At 35.2% G+C, this 21,127-nt stretch overlaps 2 protein-coding genes across 2 annotated transcripts; one reads left to right on the top strand and one right to left on the bottom strand.

Moving 5' to 3' along the window:
- Nucleotides 1–846: 846 nt before the first annotated feature.
- On the top strand, nt 847–6,745 carry LOC140890800 (rhomboid-like protein 20). Its single transcript, XM_073298860.1, has 8 exons — nt 847–1,109; nt 1,191–1,291; nt 2,061–2,201; nt 3,899–3,965; nt 4,605–4,756; nt 4,909–5,010; nt 5,528–5,653; nt 6,183–6,745. Exons 1-8 carry the CDS (start codon nt 1,085–1,087, stop codon nt 6,354–6,356), a joined length of 888 nt encoding a protein of 295 aa, XP_073154961.1. The 5' UTR covers nt 847–1,084; the 3' UTR covers nt 6,357–6,745.
- A 452-nt stretch (nt 6,746–7,197) lies between these two features.
- LOC140890799 (CDPK-related kinase 1-like) lies at nt 7,198–12,136 on the bottom strand. Its single transcript, XM_073298859.1, has 11 exons — nt 11,003–12,136; nt 10,257–10,387; nt 10,000–10,041; nt 9,805–9,913; nt 9,594–9,672; nt 9,215–9,511; nt 8,934–9,046; nt 8,088–8,195; nt 7,940–8,002; nt 7,681–7,848; nt 7,198–7,404 (listed from the first exon to the last, which is right to left on the bottom strand). The coding sequence occupies exons 1-11, from the start codon at nt 11,492–11,494 to the stop codon at nt 7,267–7,269; spliced, it is 1,740 nt and encodes a 579-aa protein (XP_073154960.1). The 5' UTR covers nt 11,495–12,136; the 3' UTR covers nt 7,198–7,266.
- Between the last annotated feature and the right edge of the window lie 8,991 nt (nt 12,137–21,127).

Below are 21,127 nucleotides of genomic sequence, written 5' to 3'. Positions count from 1 at the left end.
GGTTATTGCATTACATGAAGCAAGTCGTGAATGTGTATGGTTAAAGTCAATGACCAAACATATTCAAATATCATGTGGATTGACAGTCGAAAAGAAGCCTGTGACACTATATGAAGATAATGCTGCATGTATTGCTCAAATGAAAGAAGAATACATCAAAAGTGACAGAACCAAACATATTCCCCCAAAATTCTTTGCCTACACTCAAGAGCTTGAGAAGAATAAAGATATTGATATCTGTTACATTCAATCAAGTGAGAACTCATCAGATCTCTTCACAAAGGCACTTTCCACGACGATATTCAGAAAGCATATATACAACATTGGGATGCGCAATCTAAGGAATATGTGAAGAATCACTCATGTTAACATGAGGGGGAGTTTACGTAGCTGCACTCTTTTTTCCTTACTATGGTTTTTATCTCACTGGGTTTTTTCTAGTAAGGTTTTTAACGAGGCAACATAAAACACGTAATAAAGACAATCATCATATGACGATCATCATCACAAGGGGGAGTGTTGAAAATATATTATTTTATTATCGTTGAATATTGAATGTTGAATATTGAGTTGTAAAATGTGGAAAATTAGTGTGTGATGATGTAGATGATGATGTTTTAATTTTTGGACTAATCTCAAATGTGGATCTATAAATAGGTCTTCATTTGTGATGAAAAATACAATTGAGTTGAGAGAAAAATATTATAAAGTGTAGAGTTTGATAAATTTTGAATTTTGGAGTATTTACTTTTTACCGTAAATTTTTATTTTTTCACAACAAGAAGTATATATTTATTTTATTTTAGAAAGTAAAATGGATACAAAATCAAATTTACTAGAGAAGATCCATTCGACCCGAACACGTAAACGGGTTGACCCGGAATAATTTTCCAACAATCGAAAAGGTAAGAGTCTATAGACGACTAGGAGACGAGAAAACCTTGGGGAGCGACGATACGAAGAGAAGAATTGGGGAAAGGGGCTGAACAAAGATCGGCAAGTAGATAGATACTAATCGGTACGATTGCATATATTTTTGTAGGTATATACACAAAATTTGGAGAGAGTCGACTTGTAGCTGAAAATGAACGGCGGCCCATCGGGTTTCAGTACGTTTTTTGCCCTCATTTTCTTGTTTTTGGGGCAATTTTTTATTCGATTTTCATAGTTGTGATGGTTTTCTTTTGAAGATAATGCGCCAGTGACTAGGACGACGGTGATAGCTACTGTTCTTTTCACGATTATATTTGGGATCCAAGGTCGTCACAGAAATCTCGCATGGTCTTACCAGGTTTGGATTCTTTTATGGCTCTATGGGTTTTTTTTAGGGTTTTCCCCCACTTTTGAAAGTGCATTTCGGGATTATATTAGCTGAGACGGGTTTTTGGTTTTGAATTTTTTGACCATGTCCATTTTTTTTTTTTACTTTATCCTAATGTTTGAACGGAATCTGGTTATTGTAGATTATTTACAGCAAAAATTTTATGATAATTTATTTACTTTTGAATCATGATGGAGTCTGGACTACAGATTTTGGAATTTAGACCCCTCTGATGTTTCCCTGCTAGTGCTATGCACCAAGTAATAATCGGTTTAACTTGGGTCATATATAAAATAGCTCCAGCCCCCAAAATCACTTTGATCTTTTCCCTTTTTGAGCTCATTTAATGCTCAGTTCTGGCAGTTACTAGTTACAGAACTGTTCCTATTTGATAAAGAGAATAGTCTCTAAAATATTTGTTGCCACGAGGTGTCACTGTTGATCTTTTCTGGTGCATATTTTCCATTGAACCGAACTGGCTCCAGGAATACCCACTGCGATGCACCTTAAATAACGGCCTCTCAAATCTTCATTTGTTTATTTGTGATATCAAATAAATTTTTTGTGTATTTCTATTCATGGATACAATCCTAGAGGCTGAAATTTTTACTGTGTAAGAGCTCTAGAAGGAAGTTGGATTGTTGTGTTCTTGCTAGATTATTTCTAGTAATCAGTTTGTTCTATGCCCGGATAGAGGGACGCATATTTTTTGGTGACTTGATTTTTTCCCTCCTGGCAGGATATTTTTAAGAAACTTCAAATATGGAAGCTTATAGTGTCGGTTTTTGGCTTCTCATCCACGCCAGAGCTAGTTTTTGGAATTTATCTGCTGTATTACTTCCGTGTGTTTGAGAGGCAGATAGGATCTAATAAATATTCTGTAAGTTTTTGTTCAAGGTCAAGTTCTATGTAGGAAATATTATTGGTTTTTTGAGCTGTCAAGTATCTTAAACAACTTGCACTCTTGCTGTATATGTGATGTAACTTTACAAATCTTGTAATATGTTCTGCTGGAGCAAATTTTGACTATTCAATCGTAGATTCTACAAATATAATCATACCAGGGTTAATCATTTATGCATATTAGCGATATTTGGTGGGTGGTGCACTGGTGCTCATAAATTTTAACATGAAAGTGTAATTTTATATTCATTATGCTTGGGGTAGTTTTTTCTTTACTGAAATTTGTGTTTTAATTTTTATTTATATATTCCCTTGTAAAAGTATAATTGTGTGGAGAAGGGAAGCTTTGGGAAAGAAGATTTGATGCGTTAAAGACCAAAGTTTTTTTTGGTAAGAAACTATAATATTATAGATAAAATTAGATTAGAAGATTTACAAAAGTGGACCAGTGGTCCACAAAAGCTAACTGTTATCCAATGCAAACAGCCACAGTTATCAAACTAAATCAAAGCCAATTTCCAATCCCTATACAAGTCTAATATAGTCAAGGATTGAAAATTAGAACCCTTGTGGGCCCACGTGGATACTCTCAATTTGATCTTGTTCCAAATTTCCTTCACTGATTCTTCACTATCTTCAAATATTCTTCTGTTCCTCTCCAGCCATAACGACCAACACACGCAATGAACCACTATTAACCAAAAAACTTTTCCTTTCTCTCCAAGCCAAATTCCTAGATCAGTAGCATAAAGATCTTTTGTTGATTTCGGTAAAATCTTTCTACGAGTCCTTCTTTCCAGAGGAGCGATTCCTAGCTTCTCTCTTTTTTACCCAATCTGGAAAGCCCCTATTCCGACAAAGGTTCAGGTTTTCTCATGGACAGCTGCGTTGGGAAGATTACCTACCTGTGACTTGATTCAAAAGAGGCTCCCGAATATCTCCCTTAGCCCGAACTGGTGTGTGCTATGCAAACAGGGGGGAGAGACTCAGGATCACATGGTTATTCATTGCCCGTTCTCTGGCTCCTTGTGGAACCTTGTTCTCAAGGAATTGGGATTATCTTAGTTAGTTATATGTGATTTTATTACTTAATTATAGTATGAATATATAATTATTTATGAGCAATCTTAAATATTACAAATTGATATGGTATATATTAGTCAGAGGAAAGATATATTTTGGAAAATTGAAGAAAACCAATTTCAAATATCAAAGACAACTATTTTTTAGGGTTTTACAAAGAACGGCGAAAAAATTCCAAGAGACCCAGGTAGTTATTTTATATCACCCTTCCTTAATAAATGGTTATTAAAGATAGGAATGATACAACTGTCAAATTAGATAGTTGCTCCTTGCGAATCCCTTGTCCTTATAGCTCTTGTTTGTGACTTACGATGATGCATTTAGCTTTCATAGGTTTATTATGTTCAAGTGCAATAGTAATATATTCTCGATGGCCAAGTGTATGTGTTTTAACAAGATTGGCCACTTTCCATGTTATGTATACTAATGATCAATAATATTGTGGCATTTATGCTTGAAATTTTTTCGCTTATCTCCAATCTATCGATGTAGACCGTTTTTATTATTATTATTATACTATAAGTTGTCGGCATAGCAGCTGGCATTTGTTCATGAAGATGCTAACTTTTCTCTGTCCATCTTTTCACACAGGTCTTTGTGTTGTTTTCTACTACAGTGTCTTTAGTTTTTGAAGTCATTGCACAATGGCTTCTCAAAGGTATGCTGCAGTTCCCTAAAAATTGGCCCTTTTTCTCTTTCATTTGGAAAAAAAGGAGGGGAATATTCAGGGTTTTTCTTTTGTTTCTTGGCTTGGCATTATTACATATTAACATAATCAATTATTTGATTAGCTTGTACTTTGCTTCTATTACATATGTGGTGATTAATTACATACATCACTCTTTTTTTTTTTTTTTAATTACATACATCACTCTTGTGAAACCCTGAGATTGCTAAAATCCCCATGTGAAAAAAGAATGTTATCTCCCCTCTCCCCGTGCTTTCAAATCTTGAGCACATACATCCCCACGTTTTCAAATTTTGAGCATTCACCCCCTTGTCCGTATATGTTTTCAGGGGTGTTTGTGCTCAAAATTTGAAAACGCGGGGAGTTACCAGTTATAGGAGTTTTCAGCAATCTCGTGATTTCACAAGGTTAATGTATGTAATTAGCCCTTAAATATTTCTAAAATTGTTTTTTGTTGTGTCCACTTTTCTGTCCAGAGAATTTTTTTGGTATGATTCTGCCCTTTATTTTTACTTTATTGAAATGACTGCTTATTTGAACTGTGCTTCTTTTTCTTCTTATGTGTACATGAGTATTCTAATCCATCTGCTGCATTTTTTTCCATGGCAGATCCTTCCTTGAATATACTCACGTCAGGACCATATGGCCTTATTTTTTCGTCATTTGTACCTTTCTATTTCGACATTCCCGTGTCAACTCGATTTCGCGTGTTTAGTCTGAACTTTTCTGACAAGACTTTTATATATTTAGCTGGTCTTCAGGTAATTTATCAAATTGAGGATTTGGCGTTTGTTTTGATTTGTTTAGTATCATTTTGTTTCTGGAGTTTAGGTGCTAGCCTATTCATTTTATGTCGTTGCCTTTTTCTTTATACTTATTATTTATGCTAGCTTTGCTAATTGCTATCTTGCAGCTCCTCTTGTCATCCTGGAAAAGATCTATGCTACCAGGGATCTGTGGTATTCTAGCAGGTTCCTTGTACCGCTCAAATGTGTTCCATACACGTAGAATGAAGGTAGTGCGTAATTTGTGCTTGCATTTTATGGCTACTTCGAGATTACATTTTCCTCAATAAAAATTGGCATCCTTGTTCCGTGAAAAATATGTTAAATGGGACTTCCAAATGCTAGCTTGGTGAAATAGTGATATTGAAACATTGCATAATTAATGACTGGTGTAAGATGCATGGCTTTTTGACATTACACCCTGACAGGATTCAAGTTTTTTCTTATGTGGTACTATTAGGCAATATGATTTGCATTTTAATCTATTTTATGGATTCTTTTTATAAAATATGTCTGACAAGTTAAATGTTCAAACATTGGATGTCTGACTAGTTAACGGTGAGTAATGCATTGGACTTGCAATTTCTGGGGCCTGATAAATAGGGAACTTATGCCTTTATGTATGATTATACTCTTTTGTTGTCCTGTAAAATACTTTTAGGCCTTGGCATCTAGTTAGCAAGTCTATCCCGAAAGTTCATATATCCGTTGATATGCCTGACTAGCTTTTGCAATTTCCATTTTCAGTTACCAGATTTTGTTGCTTCTTTCTTCTCAAGACTTTCTTGGCCATCTATTGGAAACACATCGCCCACTGTATCACCTAGAAACGTTCTGGGAAGTGCACCATCATCCGTCGCTCGCCAGATGCAGGCAAGTTTTTAGCATACAGATTTGGATGAATTTCCCAACGTTACACTCTTTACATTTTTTGTCTTGTGCTGAAGACGTTTAACATCAAGCTATAGATAGAAGGAATTGATTTGGATGGAGGGACTTGTTATAAAAATGTATTTGAAAATTGAAACTAGAAAGACTTTAATATAATAGGCGCATTTGATTACAATTTTCATGTAAGAGGTAAAATTTAGAGAGGATGAATTTAAAACTACTCCATATAATTAGCATTCAAACAATTGTGAATTTGAAATGTACAGCTTTGAATTTTTTGATTTCAAATAACTAGGTACAAAAGCACCTAAATGTCTCAAGTTACCTTTTATCAAGTGCAACACGGTAAATTGAGTATCAAAAGGGGGAAAAATGAAGAGTCAATTATGAATTCATAGATCTCTTGTTTCCTGTGCATGCAAGTGTGTAACCCCGGTATAAATTGCTATTCCATGTTCGCGCACATATAGAACCTAATTCTATTGTGGCTTTTTTGCTTCTTTGGCTTCAGGGAAATTATCCAGCTCCTGCTCCCACGTCATCCGTGTTGGAACCACCCGAGGACTCCATTGCAACACTGGTTTCAATGGGATTCGAAAGGAACTCAGCTAGGCAAGCTCTAATACGTGCTAGGAACGACATTAATGCAGCAACCAACATCCTTCTCGACCCACACACAAGTTGAGCAGCGAAGTAGTTTTGACATTAGAAAACCGGATGTTGGTTCAACTTAAAAGATGGATATCCTCTAAACTCGGCTTTGAATTGCAAGGTTCTTTCCAAAGCATGAACATGTTTCTGGAGAGACAATCGAGACCCAGCAAGTATTTTTTTCCATCAGGGTTCACTATGGTCTTTTGTTAGACAATTAAGCATCTACTTCTAATGTAGAGACCTGAGGTTGTGTACAGATGCTTGTCATACGTGTTTGTTGTGGTATTATTGATTCGACTCTGTCAACTCTCCTTCCAAAGAATGCATGAAAGCATCCATTCAGTCAATTTCTCGCCGATTTTCGTCGACCTCCCGAAAGCTTCATCCTGATTCCTGTTAATGAGATAGAACTTTATTTTCGAGTGACTTGTACGGTTATTACTCCTTGAATTTTTAAAGTAAATAAATCACAACTGCGATGTACAACTTATCATCTTCATGTAAGAAACATACCCAAGCAGCTGATTTTATGTAAATGAAACTCTCCATTTTTAAAACCTTTTCACGTGCAACGTGTTATCAAGTGCAAAAGTAGAATAACGATACACCAAGAACGGAAATAACTAAATAACCAAATGCTGCTTTCAGCTGTTTTTATGGCCTTAAAAAATACACATTTTGTGATCTTGTCTCATCTGTACAATCCTCAACTCCTCAATGGCAGCAATATTGGAAGAGACAAAATACAAAGAAGAGCTTCGATGCAACATAAGAGTGACCATCATACAAAACTAGCAGAGCTTGTATTGCCCAAACGACAAATTCGCGGCGAAAAGCCGCGGCTTCGACGGGTCATCACTTGATCGAGAAGACAAATCTTCTGGACCATATAAGTGACAAGGTGAATAGCCTGCTATCCAAAAAAGGATGGTGCCCCTATTTTACACCTTCTGAAATGTACGAGAAGAAACTCCGTGTAGAAGTCTAACGAATCCCAAGAAGCTGAGCTTCCCATCTGTGTGCCGTATCCAGTCTTGCAGAACTACGTGAATAGGAACAGATGGACTGAGTCCAAGTTCCTGTGAAAAACCAGATTAGTGGTTATAAAATTTAGAGAGTAGGCAAAAGAGACGCAATAATGAGGATCCGGAGCATGTTTTAACCACCTCTAGCATGCCAAGACAATCTCTAGTCTCTCAAAATCCGCACCGTGATACTTGAAGGGTAATGGATGTTTTTTTTTTCACTTGAGTTACCATGCATGCAAGTTGTGCGTTTTGCACTCTAAGAGCTAGTTTTCGGATTTGGATCTTATCTGGGGTTCAAGGCCTGATAAAGAGGAAGGAGAGACATACCGTGGCAAGCTCTTCTATCATAATAGGCCGGTTTCCATCTTTCTCAAAGAATTCATAGCCATTACGTGCATTTTGCTCCCAGGTGTTCATTCCTTCCAACTGATGAACACTTATTGCAGCAGCACAGAATTCTTCGAAATCCAACTTTCTATATCGAAGAGAACTCACCTACACAATACATGATGAAACTATACTGATAAGTTATGAATCGTCAAATACTAAAAGAATGTACAAAAAGAAAGATATCTAAAACTTTTACCAGGTTTACATAGTCGATGACCCGCGAATCCTTCATTGCATCAGTCGAATACTTTGTTATAGCCTGCAGAGTAATTGATTACATTGGTGAAGAAATAAATTAAAACCAAAACTTAAAAGAGAGAGGGAGAGAGGGCGAGAATGCTGACAGTTTTGAAACTCGTTATGGAGATCAATCCACTTTTGTTTGGCCCTAATAATGTGAACTGCTCTCGTAGATAGGCTGACTGTTGTATACTCAAAGTTCTTGCAAGAGCCTATCAAATGGTGAAGCAGATAGTATGAAGAGTATACTGAAAACAAGGGGGACAAATTAAAAAAAAAAAAAAAAAGTTCTCATATGAAGACACAAATAGAACATTCATAGATTATAATTCTTTTTGGCAAATTCACATCAGGGTAGCCGAGGAAAAATCTACAGAAAAAGTATCTACACACTATGAGATGCTAAACCAAGAACTGCAGATATCTATGAATTGCAAAGGTAGTGCCTGATAAAGATTTAGTATCAAGGAATAAAGCGGTTGTCTGGACATGACGCACGTGACAGTGATGCAGGCATCAAACAAGAGACTAATGAGCAAGAAAAAATGCCATAAAATCTAAAATAAAATCCAATTCCACAACCATTTTCGATGAACTATAAGAAATATTTTGGTATTTCATGATTCGACAAGAAAAATGCCCTTTAGGAAGCAGAGTGACAGAAGAGACCATTATCACCTAGTCGAGATTAGCATCTAGCTAGTACGAAATAACCTTTAACGATTTGAGTTGACTTCAGCGTTTTCCCATACATGGTTAGCTTAGTTTGGTTTGGTCTTGACTTTCGTTTTGCATGCAGATTAGTAGTCCTCTTGTTGTAAATCATCATAAGAAGGGAAAGGGAAAAAGTGATCAGGTAAATGTGTGATATCATGCAATGCAATAGACCAGCAATTGGTTAAATTCTTCTTCTAATATCATCCAGTACTTGACAACCAAGATATCCATACCCTTAAAGCCGCCTTCCTCAGAGAAGATGAACATATGTAAGCTTTTACAAGCTTATATATTATCATATCCAAAGTGATCTTCACATCTTGATGACCAACCAGCCACGGATGACCTAGGCACGATAATAGCATTAGAGTATTCTACGACTTGTATTGATGAACTCGGCGAAAAGGTAAGTCAGAGATATCTATTTCAGAATTTTATTAGATGCCAAAAATTTTGGTGATCATGGTGGGCTACAAACCATGAGTTTTATGATCAAGCTTATCCAACTACTTACTAAGAGCCTGAGCAGCTGTTAATCTTTTACGGTAATCTTTGTTCAATAATCCCTTCACAAAATCTATGGCATCAGAAGACAACGAAGGCCATGGAGCTTCATCAAAACTCGGATCAGCCTTTAGAACAGCGCGGAAGATTCCAGATTCCGTTCTCGACCAGAATGGCCTGCTTCCGCAGAGAAGAATATAAGCAATGACACCAATACTCCACATATCAGCCTCTGTTCCATACGATCTATGCAAAACTTCAGGTGCCACATAGTAAGCACTTCCAACAATATCATTCAGCCTTTCATCTGCCAAAGAATATACACTCACAAACACTCACTTCTACCATGATAAAAGATGAGACCGAGAGTAATCAAAAACAGACTAAACCTGGCTTTACATAATCAGAGAGTCCAAAGTCTATTGCCTTCAAAGGAGAATGCTCATCTTTCGAAGTAAAGAGAAAATTCTAGAGCAGCAAGAGGTATCAAGGTCATTAGAATAAGCCATGGGGCAGTTAACATTCAGATGAGACAGACCATGATTTTTTAAAAAATATAAAAATAAAAAGCATTAACTGCACTTGATATCTGTAGCTCACCTCAGGCTTTAGATCACGGTGAACTACACCTTGAAGATGGCAATATGCAACCACATTTAAAATCTGCACCAACACAGTTTTCGCATCTTCTTCTGAGTACTTGCCACCCCTGCATCAAACAAATGGAAAATGACTTGTTAAACTTCAAAGCAAGATGACCCATGGTATGGATTGAATAAGAAATTTTAAGCCCACCTAGAAAGTATGCGATCCAGTAACTCTCCTCCTTTGCATAACCTGAAAAAGGAATAAAAGAGTTATACAGGTGAGAAACATGACTCCAAAACATATTGGTGTAACATGTTTGATCACTCCTTCGATATCCGGATTGCATTATTCAAGCCTCTATTCTTATCTGAGAGTTCCTCTCACTTGATTCCTTGAATTCCATGATCAGATTTTGTCAGATCTTTAGCAGCTAAGGTTGCAATATGTCTATAGTTCAAACTTACTCCATCACTACATAGACATTTTCTTCATCCTCATAAGCATCATAGAATTGCACTAAGTTTTTATGTCCTGTCAGCGCACGTAGTATCTTGACTTCTCTTCTGGCATCCTCTATGGCAATGGCTGTCGCCATCTGCATCAAAATATTCTCATATTTCATTATAATTATAATAACAGTGTACCTTACTTTGCAGTTATTGAATAACAATAGATCAAAGGTGCAATCAGAACTAAAAATCATGATATGATCCTAAAGCAATCAGCAATGGAGCCAATAAACCACAAGATTCCCATGTAAAATAGTAAAAATACCAGCCAAACAATCTAGTAGAGTTAAAATTACACGAAATCTCAACTTGAAAATTTAGAAGAATCACAAAGCTATTAAAACCATTTCTGACATTCAAGTGAAGGCCAATCTCATCAACAGCCACTAACCTAAGCCATAAACAAACTATAAGCTATTTACTCGGCCAATGAGATGCTTCAGATACTTTACAATAGATTGTAGGATTCATAATATCTCAATTCTCAATCACACACTGATGATACATAAAGCAAGGATGTGATTCACAATAAGTACATTTTTCATGTTAAACAAAAAAACTAATACCAACAGAGAGATTTAGACAAGATCAGTAGCAGATGCAATTCACAAGAAGAATTTTTTCATTTAAACAAAGAACTACTTATCGACTAAGCAAAACCAATTGCAGGGTATAAACTTTGAGCCAATAAACAACTGGACCTTTGATTTAGGGATAACTTTAACAGCCACATCCAGTCCTTTCAAGCTACCCTTCTTTCCCTTAGCTGAACAAGTGTACCCAAAGTGTCCCCTCCCCACCTCTTCACCAAGGTCAAAGTGGCTGGTGAAGTTCTTAGAAAACCCAAAATTTTTATCCAACCCAATAATCTCACACTCACTTCCTTCAGGTATAGTAGCTTCATTCGGCTTTATGGAGCCATGCCTTCTAGCCAGCAAAGCTTTAATGTGTTTAGCTGGAGATGGTGGTGGAAATGGGCGCTTAAGAAAGCGCAGAGGAGTTGAAAGGACACTGCCGGAATTAGCAGGGGAATCCTTATAGGTGCCATGAAATGGACTTGGGCTGTAAAACGGGAACTTGGGTGTCTTCCCAGTTGAAGAATTGAGTATAAGATCATTGTTTTCACCCGGGTTTATTGGATTTTCAGTCAGATTTTGTGGGGTTTCAATGGGCTTTCCATGACAGAGTCCCATGAAATCAAGAACAGCGAAAGGATTCGAGAAAATAAATAAAGCCAAAAAGAATTTCGATAATCTTCCAACTTGCGATCACAACATACAGAGTAATTTCAATTTCAAACCATTTGATCGAAGAGAGGAGAATTCCAGAAAGGTGGGAAGGAGGTCAAGAACAGTTGATCGATACTAAAACTTTTACAATTTCGTATAACAGTTAAACAAAGACAGTATCTTTAGGCCTTATCAGCAGAGCCCAGAAGGTGGAACAAGCGATCTTGCAATGATCAATGCAAGATTAACTGATTACAGCTGAATAAATGGGCAGAAAAACAGAAGCTATTGGAATCCGCAAAAGCAAGAAAAAAAGAACAAGGAAAAGAATGGGACTGAGAGAGGAGAGCACAAAAGCTAGAAAAGATGCTTAGCAGAGGCTACAAGAAAAGAGAATTGCAGGGGTAAAAGAGAAAGAAACGCCACCACCTTTTCTTGTTCTGCTTTTACATTCTTTTCTCTTTTCTCTTTTCTTTTCTTTTTTTTTTCAAATTTTAATTCTTTCCCATTTTATGCAACAAATTCAGTACTTTATTTTCTTTGAATTTGATTTGGAAGACTTGTGGAGAAACACAAACGCTCATGTTTTGTTCGAGGCCGTATTATTAACTGATAATAATGGTGGCGGGGTCAGGTTTTTGGATACTTCCAGCCTGTTTCTTTGTGAAGAGAGACACAGAGAGGGAGATTTGTTTCTTGAATTAACAAAAAACTTGTGTGCAATTTGAGCTTTGACCACCTTTTTGGGGTTTTGAACTTTGAGTTCCTCCTTTGGTAATACATAAAGAAAATTAATATCATTATTAATATATTAATTTATCAGAATATATAGGATGTAAGTACTAAAATCATGCATTTATAAGTTTCACAGATTAAACTTATACAAGAAATATATATGATTCAATTATTTTTATGACACTGTTTGGTATCATAGATGAAAACCGTATTTGTCTCATTTTTTTGCCTTAATTACATCTTATAGCCCGTGATGACATTGCATATGAGGTTGGATGAAACATCACTTCTTGTTCATGTGATGAGGGCATGATTGACTTGATATGAGTGGATTTCTCACAATTGTTTATTCTATGTATTTCTCGTTTATATCTTATTATATTTGTATCACAATTGTACACATCATTCATTCATCCGATCTATAACACCAAACGATATTTGTATGTATAAATATAAGTTGGATTTAATTGACTTAATATTTTTTTTAAAACGATGAGACTCGTTGGTACTATCATTTGTACTTGAGATAATAGTACTTTTCCATTATATAATCCATTTTTCACATAGATTTAGAAATATAATTAGACAAGCAATTATATACAAACTTTATATTTTAGTGTAATAACCCGATTCCATTTTACAAGATTAATTTTCTAATCATGTTTAGATTTAATAAATCATGTTTGAAAGATTTTAATATGACTTAAACGGACCAAGGAATCGGATCCATAATGTTCAGTATAGTCCGAAAGGGGTCCTAGGGTTAGGGCAGATCGGACCATCCGAACTATGGGAGTTCGGAAGCACGATTTGAGTTCGGAAGGTGGGTTAGATGGGACGCTCCGATCAGGAGATCGGACGGTCCGAACTCACTAAGGACATATGTCTTAATCTTGTCTAGGAGATGACGTCATGACTGACGTCACATGGCCAGATCGGATGCTCCAATGTGTAGGATCGGACCATTCGATGTGTCATCAGGACAAGTGGCAAGAAAAATTGTACAAGTGTTTCGGACGTAACAGATCGGACGATCCGAAGTGAGTTCGGAGAGTCCAAACTTGCATGCATGCAACGTGGATATCATGCAAGGATCGGACCGTCCGATCGAGTCTATAAATAGGGCATCTGAGGCTCTCATTTGATTGCCAATTCCGAAACCTCACCTCTCTCGTATGGCTCTATTTTAAGGACTTCGGGACTCTTTATTCAAGACTTGGAGTAGGTAGTAGTATTTTTATAGTTACCGGACAGTGTCCGCCGTAGTGGCCAAGCAGCTGAGCTTTGGCGAGGTGTCCAGGGGTTGTAGTAAGGTTGTGCCCAAGCTCTGAGGCATTCGACATCAGCGGACTGACGACGGACGAAGGTATAACTCTGGTTCCTTATAGTAAATAGGGAGTATGCTATAGCTTAGTTAAAACTTTTAGAGCACTATAGGTGATGTTTGGCATGTTAGATAATGCATGGTTATTATGTATTGTAGTGCTGCTTAGTAGGCTTGGAACCTAGATGAGAGCTTCTAGGATCTGCCTTAGAAAGGTACGATAGTACTGTTCGAGATACCTTAACTGAGTATGCATGTATTATGTATTTGCATGGTTTATTTGATTACATGGCATGATTTTATCTGCATATACCTGTCATGATATTATGTTGCATCCATGAGCATATTGATCTTGTATCCTTGTGATATCCTGTATTAGGGTATTTACCCTATCCTATCAGTAGATGGTTGGACATATAAACTCGTGTCAGGTCACCAATATTGGTTGGACACGTAGACTTATGTCAGGTCATCATCAGTTGGGTATATAGGTCACCTCCTGAAGCGATGACACATCGTGCTACCTACCCAAGGCCCAAGTATGTTCTTGACCAGATATTCTTGACCTCGTGTCTTGGTACCCGTACACTTGCATTCATGCACATATAATATTGTGTACTCATACTCTCGTACTGAGCGTTTTATGCTCACGTCCTCGTACTATTCTTTTGGATACTCCATTAAACGGGGCAGTTGCAGGTAGTTCTCCTAGGGATCTGGAGATTTGGCGGTGATGCAGAGTCAATCACTAGGTTTTATCATGCTGGTATTTTAGTTATTTTTAGTTTTTGTAGTTTATCTCTGATTATGATTGATTATTATTTAATTGCATGTTTAAGCTTTTGATTAATAGGTGATTCCGATGTGGGTCATTACATTTAGTCTTATTGAATTCATTCAAAAAATATTTGCAGATTTTTCAATATATAGTTAATAAGCATATATCAATAAATACAAAACAAAAAAAATTGATAGATATAATACAAGCCTATATTTGAGACAAAAAAAAAACGTGGTCTATATAATTTAGACTGCGAATGTAGTATTCGTAAAGATGGATGGTTGATATTTTTGTCTTCTACGTCCATAACATTCTTTCATGGATTATAAAATATCACCAACGTCTCAATTATATAGAGTACTTGTTTTTTTAATACATATATTAAGAAAATAAGCGAGAAATCAAATTTATAGACAATTTTTTTATTTATTCTTATTTAATTTAATCAAAAAATAGTAACACATTTTCAAGATTTAGTTAATAAAATTATATCAATAAAAAAGTAGGAAAAATATTTCTAACTTTGGTGAAAGTTTATATATTTTAGATAAATGAAAATGAAAACGTGATCTATGTAATCGAAATGGAAAAGTGTTGGAAATTATAAAATTTTGAAAACCAACAAATTATCATGGGGTTATTAACAACTTACCTATAAATCATAAGTTGGAATTATGAAAAAATGAGTATGAAAAGAAAAAAAGAAGCTTTGACTTTATATTTCAGTGACATCAATAAATGAAATTTATTGACTACAAACTGTAATGATAATATTTTTTAAAAAAATGATTTTGGCAGTGTCATGTTTTATAAAATTAATGTTTAATTAAGTTTGTACGCAAAATGATTATTTGTTTATTTGAAGATGAAGATTGGGGCAACATTCTTTATTATTTTTTTTATCATAACTCTAAATTAATAGAATATCATGAAATTATTAAGAAGAAATTATAGAATGCTATTGATTTTAAGTAATTGTTATATATAAATGAGATTCAAGGTCCCAGCCTAATTAGGATTTAAATGATGCTCGAGACTAGATTGTAAAGCCATCAAATGATGCACAATATGTTCAAGTTGTTGGATTAGATGAACGTTTAATCAATGGGGTCATGAGTTTGATTCTCCCTGTCAATACCTTCTCGAACGAGCTAGCATATTGCATATCGTATACAAGACTCGTCCAGTTCGATTTACCTGTCTAACATGGTTTGCAGGTTATCACGTTAGCTCAGGGGTTATCCAGTGCGTAAAGAAAAATAATGATGGCAAATTCTCACGTCGTATTATAATAATAATAATAATAATAATAATAATAATAATAATAATAATACAGAAAAGAGGAGAGGAGAGGAGAGGAGAGGAGAAATAAATATGTTGACTTCTAATATCGAAACTGAGAATTTTGGAATTTTGAAAGACTTTATTCTACTTTTTTACTTTTAATAAAGCGAGTTTAAATTCTCGTTGTATGTAGCCTTTGATCGAATATTCACAAAAAAGTGTAATAATACAACACCTTTGTAGTTTGTACATATACTAAAGTTTTCTTTACATGTACGAGTATATTTATACATACTAATGGCATGCATATATGCATTTATTTATTTATTTTTGAAAAGTGCATATATGCATTTATACACACGTGTGTGCGATATTCTTCCATATAAATATATATATATATATATATATATATTCTTCCATATAAATATATATATATATATATATATATATATATATATATATATATATTTTGTCTTCTTCACAATATACGGTTCAATTAAATTAGAAATTCACTACATATATTACTTAAAAAAAATTTCCGTGCTCTTAAGTGAAATCCACTAATATGCATCATAAATATATTTTAACAATGTAAGTCAGTAAAATAATATATTATTAATTATATAATATATAGATTCATTGTTATTATTTTTTCTTCCATATCTTAATGATGTTGAATTTTTCATTAATTAATATTATTGTCCAAACAATTTTATCCAAAAAATATTATGAAATAGTAAATTATTAATCCATCGATTAATCAATAGCTTTTAATTTTTAAAATTTAAAATCTTGATAATATTAATTTGTGGAGGTTATAGGTCAAGCGGTCATTACTTATATTTTCATTATCTTGGAGATTTGTATTTATATTGAAATAAATTGATACAACGTGCCATCACATCATAATTAACAATAAATAGGTTTCAACCACCACGACTTCTACTTTACTAGCTAGTCAGGTAACTCAAATTTATGTAGTATTTATTTTTGGGATCTAGATTAATTCAATAAATTTGAATTATATGAATAAAGTCTAAAATTGTAAATTTTTTTCTATTTATTAAAATATATTCAAATTTGGGATCAAATATATATATATATATTCAAATTTATTATATTATTCTAAATCCCAAAAATAATTAAATTCGATTTCCATCTACTGACTTGAGTTTTTAACCAATAATGAGTCACTAACAAGAGAGACAATTGATCATTTATATAATTTTGCATCACAAAAACTTTTATAAGATAATTTTACGGGTCAATTTTGTGATACAGATCTCCGGTTAGATTCGATTTATGAAAAATATTATTTTTTTTTGTTAAAATCATTGCTTTTCAATAAATATGAGTCGGATAAATCCATATTATGAATATAAATCTGTAAAACCGTATCACATTAGACATACTCAATTTTCATTATAATTTCTTTTAAAACTATCAGATGGCCTTCATCCAAAATCCAACACGACCGGTCACAACCAATTAAATTTTTAATTACATTAATTAATTAATTAATTAATTAATAATAATATTATTAAAATCATGCATCAATTATGATGAATATTTCTCCCTGTATATAAAAAAATCTTTTTTTTAGACACCATGTTTTCATTTGTCGAAATTGTCCTTAATTATGTGATAAATATTACACTTTTATTTTTATTTGTTTTTTTTAAAATTTCCATATTTTTCTCAACTAAACATTATAGATAAGATAAATTGATAAATAAATTTTAAATTTATTTTTATATTATTTTATAAATAAAATAAATAAATTTAAATGCTATGGAAAAAATAATATTTATACATAACATAAAATATTAAACATATAATATGATTTTATACACACGCAACACGTGTGTGCGATTATGCTAGTATAAAATAATATTGCATCGCACTAGATTCGACAGTATCATTATTGTATCAACACGAATTTTTTCAGTTTGCTTATGTTATCATTCATACGCACATTGATAAACTTTTCAGCTGGTCATTCATCTCATAATCATTTAAAGTCAAGCATGCTTAACTTTGGATTTCTTATGTGTTGAGCTCTCGAAAAGAAGATGTTCATTGTTGATATGAGTAATACTTATCAATTTTTAAAGTCCTCCTACAGTTTCATAGCTGCACAGTCTTAGACTATTCTCTCATTTTAGTATGAGATCGGTTCGTTCATGTTCATCTTTTTCGTTGAAATTTGTTAGGATTTGCTCCTTATTTGTGCAAGTTCTAAACATCAATAATTACTTTTCGCCCTCTTATCAGCCTCGGAAGTGACAAATATAAAAGAAAACAAGACAAAAATTTGAAGAGATATTAATTGGTTGGTGATGTTCATGCATATTAATTAATGAATACTAACCTTAGTGTAGGATGTTATTAACCACACAACTAATCATCGTTTACTGCCACAAACCCCCACAATTATGACACTATAAGGGGGAGCTCAATGGTTTATTTCAACCTACCTTATGGGTTTTACGGTAGATTTCAAATTAATATATGGGTAATACCCCAATGATAAATCTAATGTCTCATGATTTGTCACGTCAACAATATGTAATTAATTACGCTTATGTGTACAAATACGAACCGTTGGATGCATGATTTGGGTATTACCTATGAAACGACCCTAACTCTATAATTAATAAATAAATATGCGGAATTTTTTTTTTTTTTTATACTTACTAAATAAAATATGTACATATATGCCCATACATATATGCACAGAATAAAAAGATTTAAAAATAAATAAATAAATAACTCAAATAAAAATGCATTCATTAATAAAATAAATATCTGAGTCAAATATTGAATTAAAATACTGCATAAATAAAATGATTAAAGTTTGCATGCAATGAAAATATTTAAATAAAATATTTCAAACCCAACCAATGAAAAATACTTAAAAATGTGTAACATGCTGACATATTCAAAAACATGCAACGTGAATCAGACATCTAACACGGTCACGGGGTCACTGCATGTTCGCTCATATGTCCTCGCCGCCGGTAGGAGCTACATCCTCCTCTACGTACTCACCTGCACCATACCAGTGTAGTGAGCCTAGAGGCCCAACATGCTAACATAACAATGGTTTAAAATAATTTAAATCAATTTAATACTAATACATAACATATACATGAAGGTGCATGCTTAAAAACATCATAACAAATCATAACTTAAATTATCTTAAATAACATAACACATAAATATTGTTGAGCAAATTATTTTCTAACATCGCATGGTTGTATCCGTAGTGTAACCTTAAATCATACATTAAATACTGATCAGCGTGGAAACCAACGTACGTGGCGATGACGAATCACCTCTTAAATTGGCAGTAAACTGCCCTTCAATAGTTCACATATGGGGACGAATCCCCCTCAAATCTTAAATTGTCACACTAATTCAACTTCCAACATAAAATATTTTCTTATTGCTCAACCTTAAGCATTTAATCGTACATAAAATTAATTTCATGAATGCATGTACTTAATTAAAATGTGTGTCCTTCATATATATTTAATTTAATTTCATACTAACATATAAATATTAAAATAACTCCCATGCATAAAATAATTAAATATATATTCAGGACACATGCAAATTTCTCATGGATTGTACTGGACTGCTGGCCCTAAACTCTCAAGCCCATTTACTTAAATCTGGCCCATTAACACTGAGACTGGCCCAATAACATACCTAAGCCCAATAAAATTATTCTAAGCCCAATTAAATAATTCAAGCTCATTAACAACCCATTCTGGCCCAATGGGCCCAAAAGCCCAAAGACTGACCCAATAACTTCCATGGGCCTTCAAGCCCATAAAAATTATTTGATTAACTTAAATTAATTTAATTAATCCCAAAAATAATTAAATTTATCCCAAATAATTAAATGGAACCCAAAACATTTTATTTCTAATTAATTGGCCCAAAAACCCATCAAATCATAAAATACTTTAAAATTAAAAAGACTCGAGCCCGGCCCACCAACCCGGACCCGGACCAAACTTAACCCGACCCACTACCCTACTGACCCAACCCGGACCACAGACCCGACCCGGACCCAACTGAAAACCCTAGGACCCGTCGCCCTATCCCCTTCTCGGCTGCGGCCGTGAGCAGCGCCTGCTCCGGCCGCCCCTGGCCGGAGCGCCGCCGCCCAGACGTAGCCCACGTCTGGGCGGACCTGACCTGCCCCAGCCCCCAGCCCCATGCAGCCTGGACCTCCTCGCCGAGCCCCCCCCTTCTCAAAACCCTAATCTGCGCACCAAGGGAGCCCGATCGAACCAGCTCCAATTCTAGGCACTTTTGGCTTGAACCATCCGAGCCAATCGAGCCTAGACTCACCTTATACCTCCTAGGGACCTTGACCAGCAGCCTAGACACAACCATGGCTAAGAAACATATTTAATCATCTCCTCTATCACATAATAAGTTCGGATTGTGAAAAAAATACTTCAACTTCTAGATCAAAAAATATTTTGGAACTCTACCATAATATGGTGATGACAGATCTTCCAAGATATAAGATCACTGCGAGCTCAAAATCAGGAATCAGACCTTGAGTCTCATGCGGTTTCAGCTGCCTCGATGCCTAAGCTATCAAGTGCTTCCCCTGAATAAGGACACTTCCCCAATCTTCAATAAAAAGAAGAATCGTAACTAACTGTAAGATCATCAATATATGGAGAAATAAAGAACACTAGAGTGCTAATCAATTAACAACCCATTCTGGCCCAATGAGCCCAAAAGCCCAAAGACTGACCCAATAACTTCCATGGGCCCCCAAGCCCATAAAAATTATTGGATTAACTTAAATTAATTTAATTAATCCCAAAAATAATTAAATTTATCCCAAATAATTAAATGGAATCCAAAACATTTTATTTCTAATTAATTGGCCCAAAAACCCATCAAATCATAAAATACTTTAAAATTAAAAAGACTCAAGCCCGGCCCACCAACCCAGACCCGAACCAAACTTAACCCGACCCACTACCCTACTGACCCAACCCGGACCACAGACACGACCCGGACCCAACTGAAAACCCTAGGACCCGTCGCCCTATCCCCTTCTCGGCTGCGGCCGTGAGCAGCAGCCACTCCGTGGCTGCTGCCGGCCTGCTCCGGCCGCCCCTGGCCGGAGCGCCGCCGCCCAGACGTAGCCCACGTCTGGGCGGACCTGACCTGCCCCAGCCCCCAGCCCCATGCAGCCTGGACCTCCTCGCCGAGCCCCCCCCTTCTCAAAACCCTAATCTGCGCACCAAGGGAGCCCGATCGAACCAGCTCCAATTCTAGGCACTTTTGGCTTGAACCATCCGAGCCAATCGAGCCTAGACTCACCTTATACCTCCTAGGGACCTTGACCAGCAGCCTAGACACAACCATGGCTAAGAAACATATTTAATCATCTCCTCTATCACATAATAAGTTCGGATTGTGAAAAAAATACTTC

Source organism: Henckelia pumila, chromosome 3 (assembly GCF_033568475.1).
Source record: "Henckelia pumila isolate YLH828 chromosome 3, ASM3356847v2, whole genome shotgun sequence".
NCBI lineage: Eukaryota > Viridiplantae > Streptophyta > Magnoliopsida > Lamiales > Gesneriaceae > Henckelia > Henckelia pumila.
This window is presented reverse-complemented; position numbering and strand designations above follow the sequence as displayed.